General features: G+C 37.1%; 1 protein-coding gene across 1 annotated transcript in view; it reads right to left on the bottom strand.

The window, feature by feature from the left end:
• The window catches only part of LOC103041260 (polycomb group RING finger protein 3), a 68,537-nt gene that overhangs the window by 10,966 nt on the left and 37,080 nt on the right, over positions 1 to 20,491 (bottom strand). The window contains exons 4-7 of the mRNA XM_022672093.2: positions 19,840 to 19,936; positions 13,768 to 13,823; positions 13,350 to 13,460; positions 3,573 to 3,658 (exon numbers count right to left, since the gene is read on the bottom strand). Coding sequence (XP_022527814.1) covers positions 3,573 to 3,658; positions 13,350 to 13,460; positions 13,768 to 13,823; positions 19,840 to 19,936 — 350 coding nt within the window. The remainder of the gene's footprint in view (positions 1 to 3,572; positions 3,659 to 13,349; positions 13,461 to 13,767; positions 13,824 to 19,839; positions 19,937 to 20,491) is intronic.

Below are 20,491 nucleotides of genomic sequence, written 5' to 3' on the forward strand. Positions count from 1 at the left end.
CCAAGTTGCTTAGCAGGCTAAGATACTGACATTATTGCATTATTGTCCATCACAAGCTCAAATTAGTCAAGCCTTGTGAGGAATGACAAAGGGGTGGAAAGAAAACACTCTTTTGCCTCATCATTCTTTTGTGATGCTTTCCAACAGAGGTGTCCATTGGCTGATCAGAGCTGCGGATCTGGCAATTTCCTTCATGAACATCTAGAGATGCTGCATTGGTTGCCGTTTGAAAAAAAGTGGCATGCAAGAAGTGGTAAGTCCTCATTAATAGTAGTCTAGAAGTGGAATTTACTTTCTGAACCACCACAAAAGACTTGCTTTTTACATGCATTTTTGGGCAAGCTGAGAGATACAGCTTGTCCAGTGACAATTCACTGAAAGAGTAAGAAGTATTTAGGGGCTGGAGTAGAAAATATGACAGGATTCTACCTTTTGTTACCTGTTTTTCCTTGCCACTTTTGTCACCACAATAATCAACATCTCTGTGGTGCTACTCATAAGAGGCTTGGACCTGTTTTTCTCTGTAAAGCTGCTTTGTGACAACTTTTGTAATAAAAAGCACTATTTAAATAAAATTTAATTGAATCGAATTTATCTGCTTCAAGCCTGAAGTAACAATAATGCAGACCCTATTGTCACTGTTACAGGTCGGTGAAACATCAGCATGTTCTTTATCATGTTCTTGATCATGTGCTTTGTTCTGGAAAAGTGTCTTGTATGGCATTGCTCAGAGAACCCTTTATTGCACCTTTATATTTAAGCAAGTATATGTAGCCTAGCCTTATTTATTCTGGTTTGTTGCTCTTTTTAAAAAAAAAAAAAGCACTATAGAAACTAAGGTCAATGCAACAGATGTTCCATTAAAACACTTTTCTTCCACTCTGTGAATGTGTGGATCCTTTAAAATATTGAAATCATTAAAATTTTGAATGATCAGCAATTTAAATCACTGATTTTAAAAGTGCAAAACTAAGATGAGCACAACTATCCTCATTCTATAGCAATATTGCATGGCTGGAATAAGCCTTAAAGGAAATTAAAACCCATTGCATTTTCCTTTTACTATTAGAGGACAGTCCAAATGAGCAGCCTCATTAATTCAGATCTTTCAGTAAAAGTGTAATGTCTGCTGTAAAGCAATTAAGCTACTAAAAAGTGCAATAAAGATAAAACAGATTTTAATCCTGTGTCACTTTATTCTCTGACTGGGACGGTCTGGCCGGTGATGTGCAGTTTGTGTTGTCAGTTCGAGGTCACGGAGTGCAGGGCTGACTTGCAGATGCTGAAGCCGGCGCGTTCTGCAGCTCTCCAGCCGAGCTGAATTCCAGAGGGAATTCTTATTTATTTGCTACATTATGAATGAGGCTAAAGTGGCTGCCTCAGCTTTCACGCGCTGGAGCACACAAGCACACACAAACACCATCAACAACCCAATGCACATAAACAACACAGAGGGAGGGGGTCTACACACTCTCCACACTCAGCACAGTGGGTTGTACAGGCGTGTGTGTGTTAATGTATTCCAAAAGACGCTGGAAACATTCCTTTGAGATTCTGGTCCATGCTAACATAACTGCAAAATCTCCAGCTCTACCACATTCCACTGTGTTCTACTGGAGTCACATATGGTGAACGGGAAGCCCAATGTAGAATAGTGAACCACTGTAAGTGAACTCTAGAGACTGTTGTACTGAAGATCCAAGGCAGTTAAAGCAGATCTGCAGTTGATTGAATCATTTTTCAAACCAGGCAGATTGGAACCAAAAATCATGCCATGCACAAAATCACAGATATAAAATTGTTACATATTTAGGTGAACACTACCATAGTGCAATACCAAGTGCTGGCCTGCAGCTACATAATGTTCTTAATTGATTTGCTTCCACACAATAATAAAAAAAAAAAAGCTGATTAGTCATGGGCTGAATTTTAGGGGGAGCAACCTGGTTACTCAAATTATGTTGGTTATTATTCAGTCCTTTAACCAACAGAATGAGACTAAAATGCCCTTAATCAACCCCAACAGATGCAGCTTGGGCTCTCTGGTCTTTTGCTTTGTTCCCCAATGGTGGAACAAACTACCTACCGCTACCAGAGCAGAAACCTTTAAAAACTAAGCTTTTCAAAGAGCACTGGCTCTCCTAACACCTCTAACAAACAAACTACTTCTTCCTCTTTCCCATTATTACCCTTTCCTTTTTGCCCTCCTTCAGGCCCTGCCAAAATGCTTGCCTTGCACTTCTTGTCCTTGACTGCTCATGTTCATCATTTTCTAAGTTGATTTGGATACAAAATGTCAGCTAAATGCAATGCAAATGTAATGAAATTTCAATAATAATTTATTTAATTAAGTATATTTTACTAGGGGTGTGCCATATTATATAGTTTACAATAGTATCGTCAACTTTTTTGAATATTGTGAACGATATTTTACTCTGAAATATTGTGCCATATCACCCACCCCTAATTATCACAACAGGGTATTAATTTTTTGCTGTTCACAGTGGTTTTATTTCCCATTATATTTCTGCTTTAGACTGATTATATATGTTTAGTATCCTTTATTTTACTTTAATCCTGGATATCTGAGTGCATTATTAGTATAAAAACATTCTAGATCATTAACCTCTGTTACAATCTGACAAAATTCTTCATTTTTTTATATATCTCAGTTAGGGGTGTGCCATATCATATTGTATGCAATACTAAAAAAATATTTTAATTTTGTTGCAGTAGTGTATTCTTGAAATAACTGTTTAATTCAGTGTTTAGTCATTTCGGCAAGAGTATTCCTATCGCAAAAATACCATAATATGCAGTGATATTATTTTAAGGCCATATTGCCAACCCCTATATTTGACACAATTGTAGCACTTCTCTTCTAGTGGACTTTTCCATTTCTGCACAATATTCTTTTATTTATGCTTATATCTGCTGTTTTCCCCCCCTTACCACTATTCTTTTGTGCTCTACTCATCAGAAAGAGCAAGACAGAAAGAGCAAGCTTTCAAGTAATGGCAACTTCAGACTCACAAGAAAGCAATATAATCTGATCAGTATTCTACACACACAATTCACAAGTGATCCCAGACGCTGCCCTTTGAGGGACAGTACAGAGTTTGAAAATAAGACTGTGGGCCCCAATCTCTAGTCTTGCATTATTAACCACCTCTTCCAGCCGCTCAGAGGGAGGGCGAGAATACAAAACTGCAGCAGTGGAATCACTGATAGACTCTGTGCTTAACAAAAAAGAGGAACAGAATCACACTGCCATTCACAGCAGAGGCACAAAGGTAAAGGAGAGAATAAGTCTCATATAGCGCTGTGTACAAATACACCTGGAAAAGAAATGATGACAACAGTAACGCCTCGGTGACCTGGGGTTTTGTAAAGACCTGCTGTGTGCAGAGTAACTCTGTCGAATGCAGGCTTCATACAGCTCAGACTTTACTGACTGCAGAGTGAATAAAGCCCTCTGCTCTTTACTCTACTACAAAAAGAACAACCAGAGAAAGAAAGAGAGCAAGAGAGAGCAAGAGAAAGAACGTGTGTGCGCAAAAGGGTCATCTTACTTGTTCATCGCTGCGATGATAATCATTATCTTCTTCTGGCTTCTCCTCTCCTTCCTTATTGGCTCCATCCTCTGGTTTTACGTCACCTGGTGTCAGAAACAAAACACACATGCATGAGTAAGTGAATGAGTTGGAGCTGTACGGTCACGACCCTGCTCCAGCAATCAGTGGAAGAAGCAGTGCATTCAAGAGCCGCCCTGAAGAGCCAGCCAGCCTATTTGTTGCAGTTCCCGTTCACCCTACTGTCAAACCGATTTACTGTGAACTGACAGGATGAGGCCAGGCGTGGTCAATCACTTACAGATACAACACCGCCAAGGACAGAGGAGGAGAAATAAAATACAACAACAGAAACAAAAACTATATAAGTAGAAGGAAAATACTTGTCAAATTCAGTTTACAAATTCATATTAAGGTGTATGTTAAGATTAGTAGTTGTAGAATAATGTGTAGAATAGAAATTAGGTTAAAATTACAGGTATATTTGTAGATTAAGGTCTAGGTTAATATGGGTTTGTGTGTCGATTAAGGTCTAGGTTATTAATATAGGTTTATGTGTAGATTAAGGTGTGGATTAAGGTATACGTTTTTATAGTGATGTGCATAGATTAAGGTGTATGTTAAGATTAGTAGATGCAGATTAAGGTGTAAAATAAACTATAGGTTAATATTATAGGTTTGTGTGTAGACTAAGGTGTAGATTAAGATTAGTAGACATATATCAGGGTGTAGATTACGGTTCAGGATAATATTATTGGCATACATTCAGATTAAGGTGTAGATTAAGATTAGTGTGTGTAGATTAAGATGTAGATTAAGGTCTATGTTAATATTATTGGTATACGTTCAGATTAAGGTGTAGATTAAGATTAGTGTGTGTAGATTAAGATGTAGATTAAGGTATATGTTAATATTATTGGTATACGTTCAGATTAAGGTGTAGATTAAGATTAGTGTGTGTAGATTAAGATGTAGATTAAGGTATAGGTTAATATTATAGATAGATGTGTAGATTAAGGTGTAGGTTAATCCTAAAATGTGTATTAAAGTAAAGGTTAATATAGATTTGTGTGTAGATTAAGGTGTAGTTTAAGATTAATAGATGTATATTAAAGTGTAGAATAAAGTGTAGATTAAGGTACATGTTAATATTATAGGTTTGTGTAGATTAAGGTGTAGGTTAAGATTAGTAAATGTAGATTAAGATGTAGATTAAGGTATAGGTTAATATTGGTTTATATGTAGATTAAAGTAGACTAGTTTTAGATTAGTAGATGTAGATTAAGTATATGTGTAGATTAAGGTGTAGGTTAATCCTAATAGATTTAGATTAAGGTTAAGTTAATATTTCAGGTTTATGTGTAGATTAAGGTAAACAAATAACATTTTACATATGCTGTTTTTGCTTGGTTACAGTAACATTAGGTTTGACGAGTTAGTTGACTCAGTTATGAGTTGATTCAGAGTTGTGAATCTATATCTGAAAGAGTGTTTATTTATTGTGCCAGTATAACCATCATTTCATCATTTGATGGATGGTTTTCTGGAAAAAAGCAGCTTGTTGTTAAACATGTGTAGAGATGTAGGCTTTACTCCACTACAGCAAAATCTCCATTACAAAAAGCTTCCGCCAGTTCTGAAAGTAAATCACCTTTGTGTTCGCTCTGACAGGCCGGAATAGGAACCTTTTACTGAAAGATATTGTTTGTTCTCCCCCTTTCATTCTGTTACTATTTGTAATCCCTGCTCTCCACTCCTTCCCCTCAGCAAAGACAAGCATGACAGAATTACAGAACGACTGAATATGGATGAAACGAGCAGAAAAATTCTAATTTTAGGTAAGTAAAAAGGTTGGTAATTGTTATTCAGTCCAAAATATAATCAAATTACTGATATCTACACTCAGGCTCATGTCTGGGATTTGTGACTCTATGCATTTATAATCAATTCAGAAGCCTTTGATAAATGTTTTGATTCATCTATAATTCATCCTAGCATTTTAATGCATGCATTATTCAAATCCTGTTAAGCCCTGAAACCTTGCACTAAGCCAGTGCGGTAGGTGACCGGTATAAACAACTACAATCTCGGCTCCGGCGTGACAGTTTCTTCATTAAACAGACAGTGTGAGCTGGATCATTAATCAGCACAGAAACACCACCAGTGCCATCCCCCAAAAGCAATTATGTCAAACTGATTTCCCATCGTATTTATAAGCCACACAAAACAGAGCTGCACCTAATCAATGGAAACGTGCTCATTTGCAACTTTGCTTCCGTGGCTGAGGAAGAAGCTGGAGTAATCAGCTGGGGGGATGTCCCGCCCCACAGGGGCAGACACAGATGGACTGAACTCATTAGGAGCGGCCCTTAAAGGGAGGGGATTTGCAGGGTCTTCACCACCATCTTCTTGCCTTGTTTGAGAACTAGCAGGTCACTGCAACTGCAGGAGCGTGAAGCCTGGGTGTAGCTGTGGATGACCAGTTGACTTGGTCGCGCAGATTTCTCCCTTACAGCATCCAATAAATTCAATCGGTAACACTTTCTTTGAATGTCATCTCTATAAGACTCTATAAACATACTCATAACACATTATAATGCATTCATAAGGCATTATAAACATGGCTATACATATTTATAAAAATGTATAATTAATTATAGCCATGTTTATTATGCATCATGGACTGTGATTATAATGCATTAATAGCTGTGTTTATAACATGTTCTACATCAATACCAAGAAACTCACTCCCTGCTTTTAGACTCGTATCATGACTGAAAAAACTTCCAACTTATAAACACACCCTCAAAAATCATATAAATATATTTTTAACCACTCAAATTATTCTTGTTTTGAATATAATATTAATTATAGTCAATTATAATGTATTATAACAGGTCTTTGTGCGCTCTAAGTAAAGTGCCAGACTTTCATTGTAGGACTAGATTATTAATGATAGAGATATACTAGTTTAACATATATATATATATATATATATATATATATATATATATATATATATATATATATATATATATATAAGCACAGCTTATAATGTATTATGATCACAGGTCATGATGCTTAACAAACATGGCTATAATGGGTTATACATTTTTATAAATATGTATAGCCATGTTTATAATGCCTTAAGAATGCATTATAACATGTTATGAATGTGGTTATAGCGTCTAATAAAGATGACATTCATAGAAAGTGTTACAATTCAATATTTTCTTTCTAGGGAAGTGTGGAAGAGATGCTTTAAAGTATTTTACTATAATTAATAATAATCAGCTTAATGAAATACACGCTAAGCATTGTGGAAAGGTGCTTTATATATTGTGCCTTAAAGCCTCTAACTAAAACCAATATTAATCAACCACATTATGAATAAAAGGTGTGATGCTAAGGCAAGCAAACTCGCAAAGTTCTCGAAAATACTTCTATGTTTTGACTGTCAGTTACCTGTAAGATCTGGCGGTTAGCGCCTAAGCTTAAAGTCGAGCCCGTTGTTAGGCAATGGAAAGAGAATTGGGTACTGCTGTGTGTCTAAGACAGAAACAAAAGTTTCTACACAATTTCTGATCAAGACCAGCCAGAACCAGTTTTTGGGGAACTGTCTAGGTGCCATCCTCTGTGACCTTGAGGTGGGGGTTGTCTATAAATGCTTGTGTCTGTGAAATATTCTTCCGACTATTCCTTTTATCTCTTTGTGAATGGAAGTGGTCCCCGGGGATCAGTCTCGGTCATATCCTTTTCCCAGAGCAAACAAATGCATGAGCAGCACCAATACATATGATCTGAGGGCGTACTTTACAGAAGCCATCCACCCAGGTGGTGCTTGTGCAGGTTTTGTCTTTTCAAGGCTTCTGCAAAACTACTGACTGGTCTTCCAAAGCAAGCCATCAGGATCCTGCAACTTGTTCAGAACAGTCTTCAATCTTTAAATCGTTTTATCTTTCTAGGTTCCACCATATAAAGCTCCTTCTGTGCTGCCCTACTAGCTATTGACTAATTCTGTACAATCACACTGTTTGTATAATGTTGGACAGCACAGGCGTCTGTTAGCTGATGTTTCAGGGCTGTGAATCTGGCACTTTCCTCTGAGTGTGCTGGCTACCTAGTGATGCTGTATCAGTGGCAGTTTGAAAGAGGCTGTGGTTGATTCACATGCATCAGAGGAGGCATGTACTTGTATTCACCCTACTAGTTTTTGAGGTATTGCTAGTGATAGTCCTTCCAAATTAGGAATAAAATGAGATTAAATTAAAAATATATTTTTTTAAAAGGCCAAGGCAAGGAGTTGAAACAAACTTCCACAAAGTGACTCTGAATTCCAGAGTCATTTGTCATCTTCAAATGCCGACTGAAGACCCATCTCTTCAAAAAGTACTTAAATCAGCACTTATCTTTGAGTTATCCATGCTGGCGTTTCATATTTGTCAGTATACAAAAGATATTTTCTGAGCAAACAAGCTGAAACATCGAGCATCAGCTTTTACAAGAAGAAAAAAAAAACTCAAGATGAACTTAATTCAACTTAAGCTTTGGCTCCTGGAGCAGTGGTGCAGCTACTTCCTGGAGACCCTCTGAACATCCTCTCGCTCGGCTCTAAAGCTCCCAGCAGTGGAGCAGGTTGAGTGAAAGTAGGCTAATCTGAAGCGGAGGCGCTGTGTGCAGCTGTGAATCGGGGGATTTCCTGTTAAAGAAGCTAAGTTTTCCTGCTGGTGAGGAAGGAGTGGAGGAGAAAGTGGTGGCGTGTTTTTTCTTCCAGGAAGAGTGTGGGGGTTTTCACAAGGACACGCTAATCCTGTTCTCAGGCCCACCATCTCCCTCAGCCTGAAACTGCCTTCTTAATTACCATGCTGATAGGATTAGGAACACACCAGTAAGTGCCCTTGCTGGACACACTGGAGCAGAGTGGCTGAAGTAGGTCAGAAGTAGTGCTGCAACTTAGGGCAATTATTCTAGAAAACATCTTTTACTCTTCAATTAAAAGTTATTTCTTTAAACAATTTACCTCAGTGTGCTGATTATACTTGTAGAAAATAAACATGGAACAAGCAGCTACTACTCAAAATGATTAAGCCCCAACAAATGACGGTTATTATATCTAAAAATAAGTTATTCCTTTAAATAATTCATCTGCTGATATCTTATAACTTTAATCTTTATTCCTATCGATTATTACTGTAAATAATTAATCTGCAACTCCTTTTTTTTTTAGTGATTCATCTGCAACAACCAATTAATCCACCAATTATTTTGTTAAGTGATTAATCTGCCACACGACAATTACTACTATAATTAATCTGTAGTGACCAATTCATCCTATAAAATGAGTAATCTGCAAAAACTCAGTCAACAAGAGATTAATTAGTAATTTATGATTAATCTGAATTTCTAATCTGCAGTTTCCTCACAGATTGATATAATCAATTAATCATTTAGTGATAATTTATTTAGGCAATTCTGTGTAAATAGCAACTATTTTTACAAACAATTATTCAGCAACAGCTGATCATTTCTATAAGCAAATAAACAATTCTGAACATTTCTACCACTAATTTATCTGTAACTAATAATTAAAAATCTATAAAATAAATCTTAACAATTAGGTGTTGTTGTAACGGATGAATCTATTAATCCATAAATTAAAAATACAAACCGTTATGTTTTCTGTGCAAAAATATATAGACTATTAATAAATTAATATGTTTTTCCTGATTTGTACTGGTTTAAACATATTTTATTTTCTTCTTCTTCTTTTATTTGTTTGTACCTTGGATTTTTCGTGTACTTTAACCAAGACATTAAACTGTTTACTGTGTCAAACAGCTAAATAAAGTCTGAAGCCTTTTATAGAGATTCCAAGAGGGGAAACATTCCCCACTACAATATAAGCCTTTTCAATCCTTTTTTTTTTTACCCAATTATGGACTAAAGTACAAAAACTCTACACAAACTGCATTGCATGAACTTTACTAAACTGTCCTACAGAAGATGCACATGCCACTTAGGCTGATACACAGAGATACACTCACTCTGAGGAAAGCACAATTGAGAAACAGGCAAAAGGTCTAGATGTATGCACCCGCTTGCAGATACTGTGTGCATTCTGAAGTGCACAAAGCCACTTGTTAAGCAGTAAAGATGCCATTAAGGCTTCCACTAGCAGCACTGTGTCACTTCCTGACACCACTTTCAGCTTTTAGAAAATCAGAGCGCAGAGCAGGACAGTGGTGTTAAGCGCTCGATCCAGCATAACCCCCCCAGCCTGACACCCCTGGCTTTCTACTCTTCTTCACAGGCAGGGCAGACCCAGAGCACTGCACTGAAACGGCTCAGGCCTGCCAAACCTGCTGTGACAGTGGGGAATGAGAGACCACTTCCACTTCCATTTGAGCCTTAATTACCAAAATCAGGCGTGCGCATTAGGCCAGCGATTAAAGCTGCAGGCCTGGCAGGCCTCTGGGTAGCCATCCACACACACCATTAGCACCAACCTGAGCACGCCTACAGTAGAATACAGAACCCTGCTCTTACTGGGATAAGACACCTGCTAAACACACAGATGTCCTCAAACAGCTGCCAAACACAAGACATTTTCAGTTATTAGTTAATCTACAATTTGAGTGTATACAGTGATAGTGAAATGTAGTTATTATTATATTACCTCCTGAACGCAAAGCATTGTGTGCTCACTGATGTATTATTGTTTCCTATGTGTAGTTGTGTTTAGTAATATTATATCTGTATATATGTATTCATATTACCTTATTTCTTCAGCTTTACATTTGATATATTCCGCCTAACTGACTTTATATACTGGCAAACACTATGTTAACAGGATTTTTGCCCTTACTACAATTTATACTATACGTACAAAAGTGCAAGAACACATGGACCTTCACTGCTTCTTCTGAAATAAAAAGGAAATCAAAACAAATGACCCTACTTTTGTTGGAGTGACTGTCTGTACTGTTCAGAAAAGGCCATAATCTACTAGATAGTTGAGCACTGCCGTGAGGACTTTGTGAGACTGCGACACTGCATTTACTGGGGTAAAACAGTGAAATGAAACAAGTGATGAAAGCTTAAACTGAAACTTGCACTGAAAGTGTATAACCTACTACAAAGCTAAAACTGTCTACTGAGATTCAGCAGCACAGTTATTAATGATAGCTTATATTCTAACATTACTACAACACTATACAAAACACAAGCGAAGTAAGCTCTATTATAACTGTTTCAGTAACTGTTTTAGTAGAGTTTTTTTCTTTTACCTTTTTATTTATTTTCCTTTTGTCTTTTTATGTATCTAATTATAGGTTTTACATTTTAGCTTTTTTATTTATTTTATTAATTTCACCGTTTTACTTGTTTTATTACTAGTTTTACTTTTGACCATTTACCTTTTTATTTAATTTATTTATATATCCTTCTATTTATTTTTTAAATACTTTAACTCTATTTTAGTCCCATCATTTACGTTTACAGTTGTGGTCAAAAGTTTACATACACTTGTAAAAAAACATAATGTTATGGCTGTCTTGAGTTCTACAACTCTTATTTTTCTGTGATAGAGTGATCGGAACACATACATGTTTGTCACAAAAAACAGTCATAAAATTTGGTTCTTTCATAAATTTATTATGGGTCTGCTGAAAATGTCACCAAATCTGCTGGGTCAAAAATATACATACAGCAACATTAGTATTTGGTTACATGTCCCTTGGCCATTTTCACGGCAACTAGGCGCTTTTGGTAGCCATCCACAAGCTCCTGGCAAGCTTCAGGTCGAATGTTTGACCACTCTTCTTGACAGAATTGGTGCAGTTCAGCTAAATGTGATGGTTTTCTTGCATGAACCCGTTTCTTTAGCACTGTCCACATGTTCTCAATGGGGTTTAAGTCAGGACTTTGGGAAGGCCATTCTAAAACCTTAATTCTAGCCTGGTTTAGCCATTCCTTTACCACTTTTGATGTGTGTTTTGGGTCATTGTCTTGTTGGAACACCCAACTGCGCCCAAGACCCAACCTTCGGGCTGATGGTTTTAAGTTTTCCTGCAGAATTTGGAGGTAATCCTCCTTCTTCATTATCCCATTTACTTTCTGCAAAGAACCAGTTCCACTGGCAGCAAAACATCCCCAGAGCATAATACTACCACCACCATGCTTGACAGTAGGCATGGTGTTCCTGGGATTAAAGGCCTCACCTTTTCTCCTCCAAACATATTGCTGGGTGTTGTGGCCAAACAGCTCAATTTTTGTTTCGTCTGACCAGAGAACTTTCCTCCAGAAGGTTTTATCTTTGTCCATGTGATCAGCAGCAAACTTCAGCCGAGTCTTAAGGTGCCTTTTCTGGAGCAAGGGCTTCTTTCTTGCACGGCAGCCTCTCAGTCCATGGCGATGTAAAACACGCTTGACTGTGGAGACTGACACCTGTGTTCCATCAGCTTCCAAATCCTTGCAGACCTGCTTCTTGGTGATTCTTGGTTGACTCTTGACCATCCTGACCAATCTCCTCTCGGCAGCATGTGATAGCTTGCGTTTTCTTCCTGATCGTGGCAGTGACACAACTGTTCCATGCACTTTATACTTGCGTATAATTGTCTGCACAGTTGCTCTTGGGACCTGTAGCTGCTTTGAAATGGCTCCAAGTGACTTCCCTGACTTGTTCAAGTCAATAATTCGCTTTTTCAGATCCACACTGAGTTCCTTTGACTTTCCCATTGTAGCTTTTGTAGCTGAGTCTAATCACTGGGTCAAATGAGCCCTATTTAAATGGGCTCATGAGAAGTCAACAGCTGTAGTCAATCAGAATCACTGAAGAAGTGAAGAGGCCATGACATGAAGCTAATTTGATTGACACAACTCGCTACATCACCAAAATTGACAAATTTTGTTGCTGTATGTATATTTTTGACCCAGCAGATTTGGTGACATTTTCAGCAGACCCATAATAAATTTATGAAAGAACCAAATTTTATGACTGTTATTTGTGACAAACATGTATGTGTTCCGATCACTCTATCACAGAAAAATAAGAGTTGTAGAACTTATTGAAAACTCAAGACAGCCATAACATTATGTTTTTTTATAAGTGTATGTAAACTTTTGACCACAACTGTATGTGTTATTTAAGTCCTTAATTGTGTTTATATTTTATTTTTTTTAATTATTTATCTCTTTATTTTATTGCTTTACATTTTATAATATCTGCATTTCTTGTTATTTAAATCTTATATTGTTTACTTGTTTTTATAATTTAAACTTATTTTTCAGTCCCTTTAATTTTGTAAATGCTCAGCTGTATTGAAAATGAGGGTTACCCTCAATGTATTGCCGAGTGTAAATAAACTTGATTGATTGATTGATTTATTGATTAATAGGCTACATCTTTAATAGAACTGTTCATATCTGACTAATAATACAAGTAATAAAAGCTTATACTTCACTCGTCGAGTAAAACTGTGTAAAATGGAGTAATGACTGTTGTGGTTAAAATGTATATTCTACTACTAGGAAAAAACTGAATGATAAAGCTTGCAATAAAAGTGTATATTCTGATACTAAGGAAAATTTGAGCAATAAAACTTGTAATAAAAGTGTATTTTTGACTACTGGGGTAAAAACTGCGTAGATCAGAGCAATAAAGTTTATAATAAAAGTAATGTTCTATGTTTGGTACAAATATATAAATGCGATATTCTGTCAGGCTGTGACTTTAAGAAGATTATGCCAGCTAGAGGAGAGGTTATGTGAGGGCCGTACCGTTGCGCTGTGTATCTAGGTGGGGCTTCATGTTGCACAGCTCTCCTTTGATGTCTCCAGGCACCTCCATACCCAACTTCTGATAGAAATCTCTCTGCTTTCTCAACTCCGCTGCACAGGGGTAGAGAAATAGTCAGAGATTAACTTTGAAATACCACTTCTGGTCAGCAAAGCCCAGTGTAAGTCAGTGTGTGTGTGGTTGTCTGATGCATAATAACTTCAGGATCAGTGTTATCACTCACTGCTGACATTCATTTGCTGGAGGCTGTTTTCATCATTTCAAAACACAACAATCCCAAAGCTCTTAAGCATCAATTTTAATGTGTTGTGGAGAAGAAAACAAGCTGATTTGAATATATGAGTGTTTAAATATAAGAAAGGACATGCTGGAGGACAAAAAGAAAAGAAATGTACACACCTTCCTGCAGTCCTGGCACCAACTTGTAGACGATGTCTTGCATTGTTCTGTCATGGCTGAGGAGGAGAAGAAGAAGAAAAAGAGGAGGGGATGATTTGAATGGGAGTGTGGAGAAGTGCAAAAAAAAGTGTCAGTGTCAGTATTTTTAACTTAGCATTGATATGAGAACAAAATTAGCACTGATCCTTTCAGTGACCTCAGTCATGATTCGTGATGAATGAAACGTCTCATTTCTCAACCAATTACCTGCTTAAATCACATGCTTAACTTAACTCAGTTTTTGCATATATCTCAGAATACACAGACAATCGAGCACTGTGTTGCAATTAATGATTTTTTTGGATTCAGCTACGTGTGTGTGTGCATTTTTAAACTCCTGGTTTTCTGCACTGTTTAATGCTGTAGAAAGATCCACAGCTACTAAGCAAGCGCTGACATGTTCATCTCTATGGTACCTTATTGTGCAGTTCGCCCCTGAGACCCTGTTACCAAGTCAGAAAGCCTTGGGGCAGCAGGTCCCTCTGGCAAACACTAACAACAATCCACTGCTGCCACATAAAGAGCAAGAGACACTGGATATCAAAATCATTTCTGAAACATTTTAAAGCCTCTCGCATGCTGTATTATGACTCTCCTCTGACTGATTGCACAATGCACTAACAGTCCAGGATTTTTCAACATAATCTTTATCTCCTGTATCTGTATCTGCTGTATCATGCAGTCAGCCACTGTGGATTGTATTCTCTTTGGTAAAGCATGATCATAATAGAAGTCAATGGTCATTTGTCTAAGCCCTGATTCAGTAACAACTAATAATCTAATAAAAGCAAAGTGTCTGTTAATGCAACCAACAGCACAACACCACAAGATCAATCATAGTATGATTAACCAGCTAGATGCCCGACAGCTCTACTACAACTCAGCTACTCAATGTAATGCAGGTGACCTGTTCAAGCCAAGGCTGTCAATCTCTTCCTTTCTAAGTGTAACCCTGCCTTCCCACAAAGTAGTAAAATCATACTTTAAAACATAGTGATACGCCAAAATAAACATTTCTGACAGAAATTCAGACATATATATATATATTTAATGTATATTCCATTTAATTCACCCCTTTACTAATTTACACATTAAATGAATGAATGTGTTTTTGTTTTGCTTTTTGTTTTTTTTTTCTAAGAAAAGGCAATTAAAATTTGAAAAAACATTTTTTTTTTACTTCCCGGCAGAGTTACCAACAAACTACAATAATGTTTTTACTACATATTTACATTTTGCACTGTGGCTCACACAATTACAAACCTCTGCAGAGGTCTTTTAATTTGAAACAAGCGATGCAGACACTGCACCTGCCTCTCCTGCACTGGAGCAATTTAGCAACAAATGCTAACATCCAAATTAAGAGAACTGTATGTAGTGCTGCAGGTCCCGGCTGGGCTGAAGTAGATTAGCTGTGATGCTAGCTAGCTAGGTAACTAACTAGCTACTAGCTAGCTCACTAGCTAAAGAACTAGCTAGTTAACTGGTTAGTTTGTTTGTTATTTAACTGGCTAATTAGTTGGCTAACTAGGTAGTTCATTAGCCAGTTAGCTAGCTAGTTTGTTCGCCAACTAGCTAGCTAGCTGGCTAGTTAACTAACTAACCCACTAACTAACTGTTTTTCTAACCTGATTAACTGTTACTTGAGTTAGAGCTGATGGCAGACTGACATCACTGTATGAGCTCCTTCTTCACACAGCCCTGTGGCTACAGGGAGCGTTCCTGACGGTTTTTAGCTGACACTATTCTAACATTATTTTGAATCTTTTTTGGTTTATTGAAACCCAGTAAAGTGCAACCACTGCTGAAAGCATACTAACATTAGAGTAAACACTGTAATATGACTTAAAATCATATTACAAGTCACTGTTTGATTTATACTGTATTATTTAAGCCTTTCTCTTACTTGGATGAAAAAAGGAAATGCTGTTGTGCCAAATAGTTTTGGTAATTTTCTACAGGTCATTGGTTACAGGTCTGTTTTTTTTTTTAATGATAAATCTTTTGTTGCCTCCACAGGCCAAAATCTGATTCTAGGTCAGCCTGCATGAGCTGTATGGTAGAGTCCAGGCCAATGTTAGCTCATCCTCAGCCTCACTGGGTAGGAAGGAGAAAAGGCCATGTCCCTGATGCCCAGCCAAAAGGGCCACCTGTTCCCCCAGGCCCACCACACACTGGGGAAACAGCAGCCCAATTAACCACCACCACGCTACCATAGCGGGGGCTGAGGGGCCTGGGGATGGGAAGGTGGCTGCCATTAAGAGAGATCAACAAATCGTGTGCATAAGAGCATGTGTGTAAGTGTGTGTGTGTGCGTATTTGAGTGTGTGTTTCTGATCAGGCTTAGCGGGCTCAGGCTGGTATAACACACAGACAATCCAGCATCCGCTTGCCAGCGATCAAACAGCAGAGGTGGCAAATACAGAGGATGTTAAACTAAGGTCACGTTAATTATGTGCAGTCAGTGAGGATGGCATTTGCTTTGAGGGGGAACCCGCCGTTGTTACAGGCTTTAAAACCCTCACCATCCCCTACTCCATCCTCACCCGCACGCCACCCGCCTTTCATCTGGCTACAGGCCTGCGCTTGCCGCCATCTGAAAGGCCTCGAGCGAAAAATAAATAAATATATAAACAAACAACATCGAAAAACAGGCAGCACAGTGAATATTTAATGTGTTTGCAAAGCGTTTTTCATGAGCGTGCAAATGCTACTGTGCTGCCGCTAAATGACAATTATGAAATAACTGGCAACCGGCCCAAAGGCTCAGGCATTATTCAGACAATAACACACAGACGACAAAAAAACAAAAAGAGCTAAAAGGCATATACAGACCACCAACCCCACCAATCAACATGCATACACTCACAGACCTTGCTCTTAGAAAACAGGTTCTCATATTCTCTTAAATATTTATAATACGTGTTAAAGACTTCCAGGACGCCATAAATATGTAATGAAGCAAAAAAATACATAAAAAAAAAAACAGAAAGACAAAAGCATTGGTAGAAATGAGTGCTTATGTCTCGGCTGGGCTGAAGTAGATTAGCTGTGATGCTAGCTAGCTAGGTAACTAACTAGCTAAAGAACTAGCTAGCTAACTAAATAGTTTAGCTAGTTAACTGGCTAGTTTTTAGCTAGTTAACTGAATCGTTTGTTAACTAGCTAGCTAACTAGCTTGTTAGTTAGTTTGTTAGCAAACTAGTTAGCTAGCTGGCTAGTCAACTGTTTTTCTGATCTGATTACTTGAGTTAGAGCTAAAGGGAGACTGACTTCACTGTAAGAGCTCCGTCTACACACAGCCCTGTGGCTACAGGGAGCATTTCTGTCTGTTATTAGCGGACACTATTCGAACATTATTTTGAATCCTTTTTGGTTTACTGGAACCCAGTAAAGTGCAACGACTGCTAAAAGCATACTAACATTAGAGTAAACACTGTAATATGACTTAAAGTCTTATTACAAGTAATAATTTGATTTATAATATATTAATATTATTTAAGTCTTTTCTCTTATTTGAATGAATGAAGGAAGTGCTTTTGTGGCAAATAGTTTTGGTCATTTTCTACAGGTCATTGCTTACAGGTATGTTTTTTTTTTTTTTTAATGATAAATCTTTTGTTGCCTGCAAAGCCAAAATCTGATTCTAGGTCAGCCTGCATGAGTGCTTAGAGATCAATCAAATTAATGCGATTACTATACTACTGGTTTGATACGATTTTTATAATGGGGTAATCGAGAATGTACCTCTTTAAATACAGTACAATATATAGGATTGTGCTTCTGTCAGAAATCTTTAAAAATGTTTAATATGCCAGTTGTTTTCATATTATGCATTTTCCTGAAATAAAATATAAGGAGGTTATGTTCGCACCTTGTTTAATATAAAATGTGCTTATAGGGCTGAAGAAAGCTGCTGGCTATTCTTAAAAAAAGTTACATAAAATATTTATTTTATATTGGGTTCATGCCAGTTTTACTGTGTTGAACAGTTTTTAATCCCTTTAAAATAGAAAGGAATATTTTATAGCTCTAGTCAGTGCTGTCCGTTTCTAATGTGGCAGATCTTTAAATACTGATATTAAATAAAGTATTGTAGAGAACCGTCTTATTTTGTGATATACTGACTACAACAGTTGAGTGAAATACAGTGAAGTACAGTGAATAGGCCTCTACTGCATGAGCTCAGTGCACTTCCTGGGCAGACTGATCACTGGGGTACTGCATGTGTGTAAATCAAACTACTCCACTAAACAGGAGTCCCAGTTCAGCCCAGACTCTCACTGAGGATAACGTACGATTCAGTAGCTTCACTGCCCACAGTCCAAGCACGCAGCAGTTAGCAACAAGTCTCCTGATGCTTCTACAAGAAATACCATTCTTTTACAGTGCTTGTGGGTATTAGTGATGCCACAGGGCTCTGAAGAAGACAGACGGGCCAGACAGTGAGAGAGAAAGACAGAGAGAGGAAGAGATAAAATGAGTAATAAAGGGAAACAAGACTGCACTCAGCCCTGCTGCAGGATAAATCAGTATTTGTTCATATTGCACAGTCAGATTAAATTGTTGTACAACATTTTCAGTAATTATTTTGTTGGAATGATTTGGAGCTGACAGTTGCCCTTTATATTTTTTACTGGATGGGTTGACAATGCTGTGCAAAGTTTAAGGTATCTAAGTGCACATTTCATTTCTTTATATAGCAATTAATATTATTACTATTATTAATATATAACTAAATAGAGTGATAACAGTATAACATTCCAATTATAATATATATATATATATATATATATATATATATATATATATATATATATATATATATATATATATATATATATTACAAATTCTATAATAAATCCTTTTCTTGTTTTTGGATTGACTTTTTTTTTTTAAATATGCCAGTGCTACTTGTGCGTTCTGTCCATATGTAAAAGTATTGATAAATATGATGAAATGTCTTTAAACACAGTTAGGTTTAGCTGTATGATATGGTAAATAAATTATAAGCAATACTGAACTTCAGTATTAACTTTTATAAAATATTATTACTTTTTATAAAAATGTTATTTGGCTTTGTAGTAACACTGTATTAATAATTTGAAGTAATTTTGGAGCATTTTTACAGGTCCTTTTATGGTCACATATCACAGTCATATTTCCAATGTGTGCTTTCTTATGATGTTTTTTGTACAGCTCTGGGAAAAAATAAGAGACCACCTCAGTTTCTGAATCAGTTTCTCAGATTTTGATATTTATAGGTATATGTTTGATTAAATGAACATTGTTATTTTGTTCTATAAACTACAGACAACATTTCTCTCTAATTCCAAATAATAAATATTGTCATTTAGACCATTTATTTGCAGAAAATGAGAAATGGCTAAAATAACAAAAAAGATGCAGAGCTTTCAGCCCTCAAATAATGCAAAGAAAACAAGTTCGTATTCATATTTGGGTTTTAGGAGTTTAACAATTAACATTTGGTGCAATAACCCTGTTTTTTTAATCACAGTTTTCATGCATCTTGGCATGTACTCCTCCACCAGTCTTACACACTGCTTTTGGATAACTTTATGCCACTCTTGGTGCAAAAATTCAAGCAGTTCAGCTTGGTTTAATAACTTGTGATCATTCATCTTCATTCCTCTTGATTATATTCCAGATTTTTAATTTGCCAAAATCAATGAAACTCACCATTTCTAAGTGGTCTCTTATTTGTTTCCAGAGCTGTATATAGGTTTTGTTTATCATTGCATGCAGTTTATATTATATGCCTCTGAATAAAACCTTAATATTGTGCCCCAGTAAAGAACAGAACATGCAGAATCCTGAAGATCAAAGCTCTCAAATCTGTTTGTGTCAACAAGAACAGTGTGTTCTGGTAGACCCCTACAGGGCTGCATCAGGCACTACACAGACAGAGCCGTCTGAGTGTTGGCGTGGCTGGATGTTAAAGTGTGTGTATGAGTGTGAGTATGTGTGTGTACGTAGGGTGGGTCGAGCATGGCTGCTGCAGTAAACACTTACCCGATATACTGCAGTGGGTGGCTCTGGTGAATGACAATCCTACATGTGGGACACGTGTTGTTCTCTTCCAGATACTTCACTAAACAGCTCCTGCAGACTGCAGACAGACAACACACACACACACACACGTTAATGTGGATACACACATTAATATGATTTACATGTTTTATGTACCACATACTGGATTACTTGGAATGCTCAGAACTGCAGCTGCACTCTGGAGTAAAGAATGACGGACAGTCAGACAGACAGACAGACAGATGGGCAGCTTCATTTTATGCACTAAACTGTCTGAGACTGACGACTTTAGTAAAGCAGTGATGGGTATAGGAGGTGCAACATAAATATTCGTTAAGCCTGAAGCCACAGTAAACAGAAGTCAACAACAGCTTCTGATCAAAGCCATTCTGTCATATTCAGACACCACAAGCCACAGAAAGAACAAGAGCGCCATCTGCTGTTCAGTTCAGTTAGAACTGCTGTACAAACAACTCCAGCATGTTGTGAAACATTAAGCTATAAAATGAGATTGTGGTTTCTCCAAATCATTACAGATTATGGCTGTGAATGAGCAAGAAACTGGTGATCTGAGATGTACAATAATACTGGGATTGTGATAATATATATTAAGATATACTGTGACTTTTTAAAA

The sequence above is a fragment of the Astyanax mexicanus genome, chromosome 2, assembly GCF_023375975.1.
Source record: "Astyanax mexicanus isolate ESR-SI-001 chromosome 2, AstMex3_surface, whole genome shotgun sequence".
Taxonomy (NCBI): Eukaryota; Metazoa; Chordata; class Actinopteri; order Characiformes; family Acestrorhamphidae; genus Astyanax; species Astyanax mexicanus.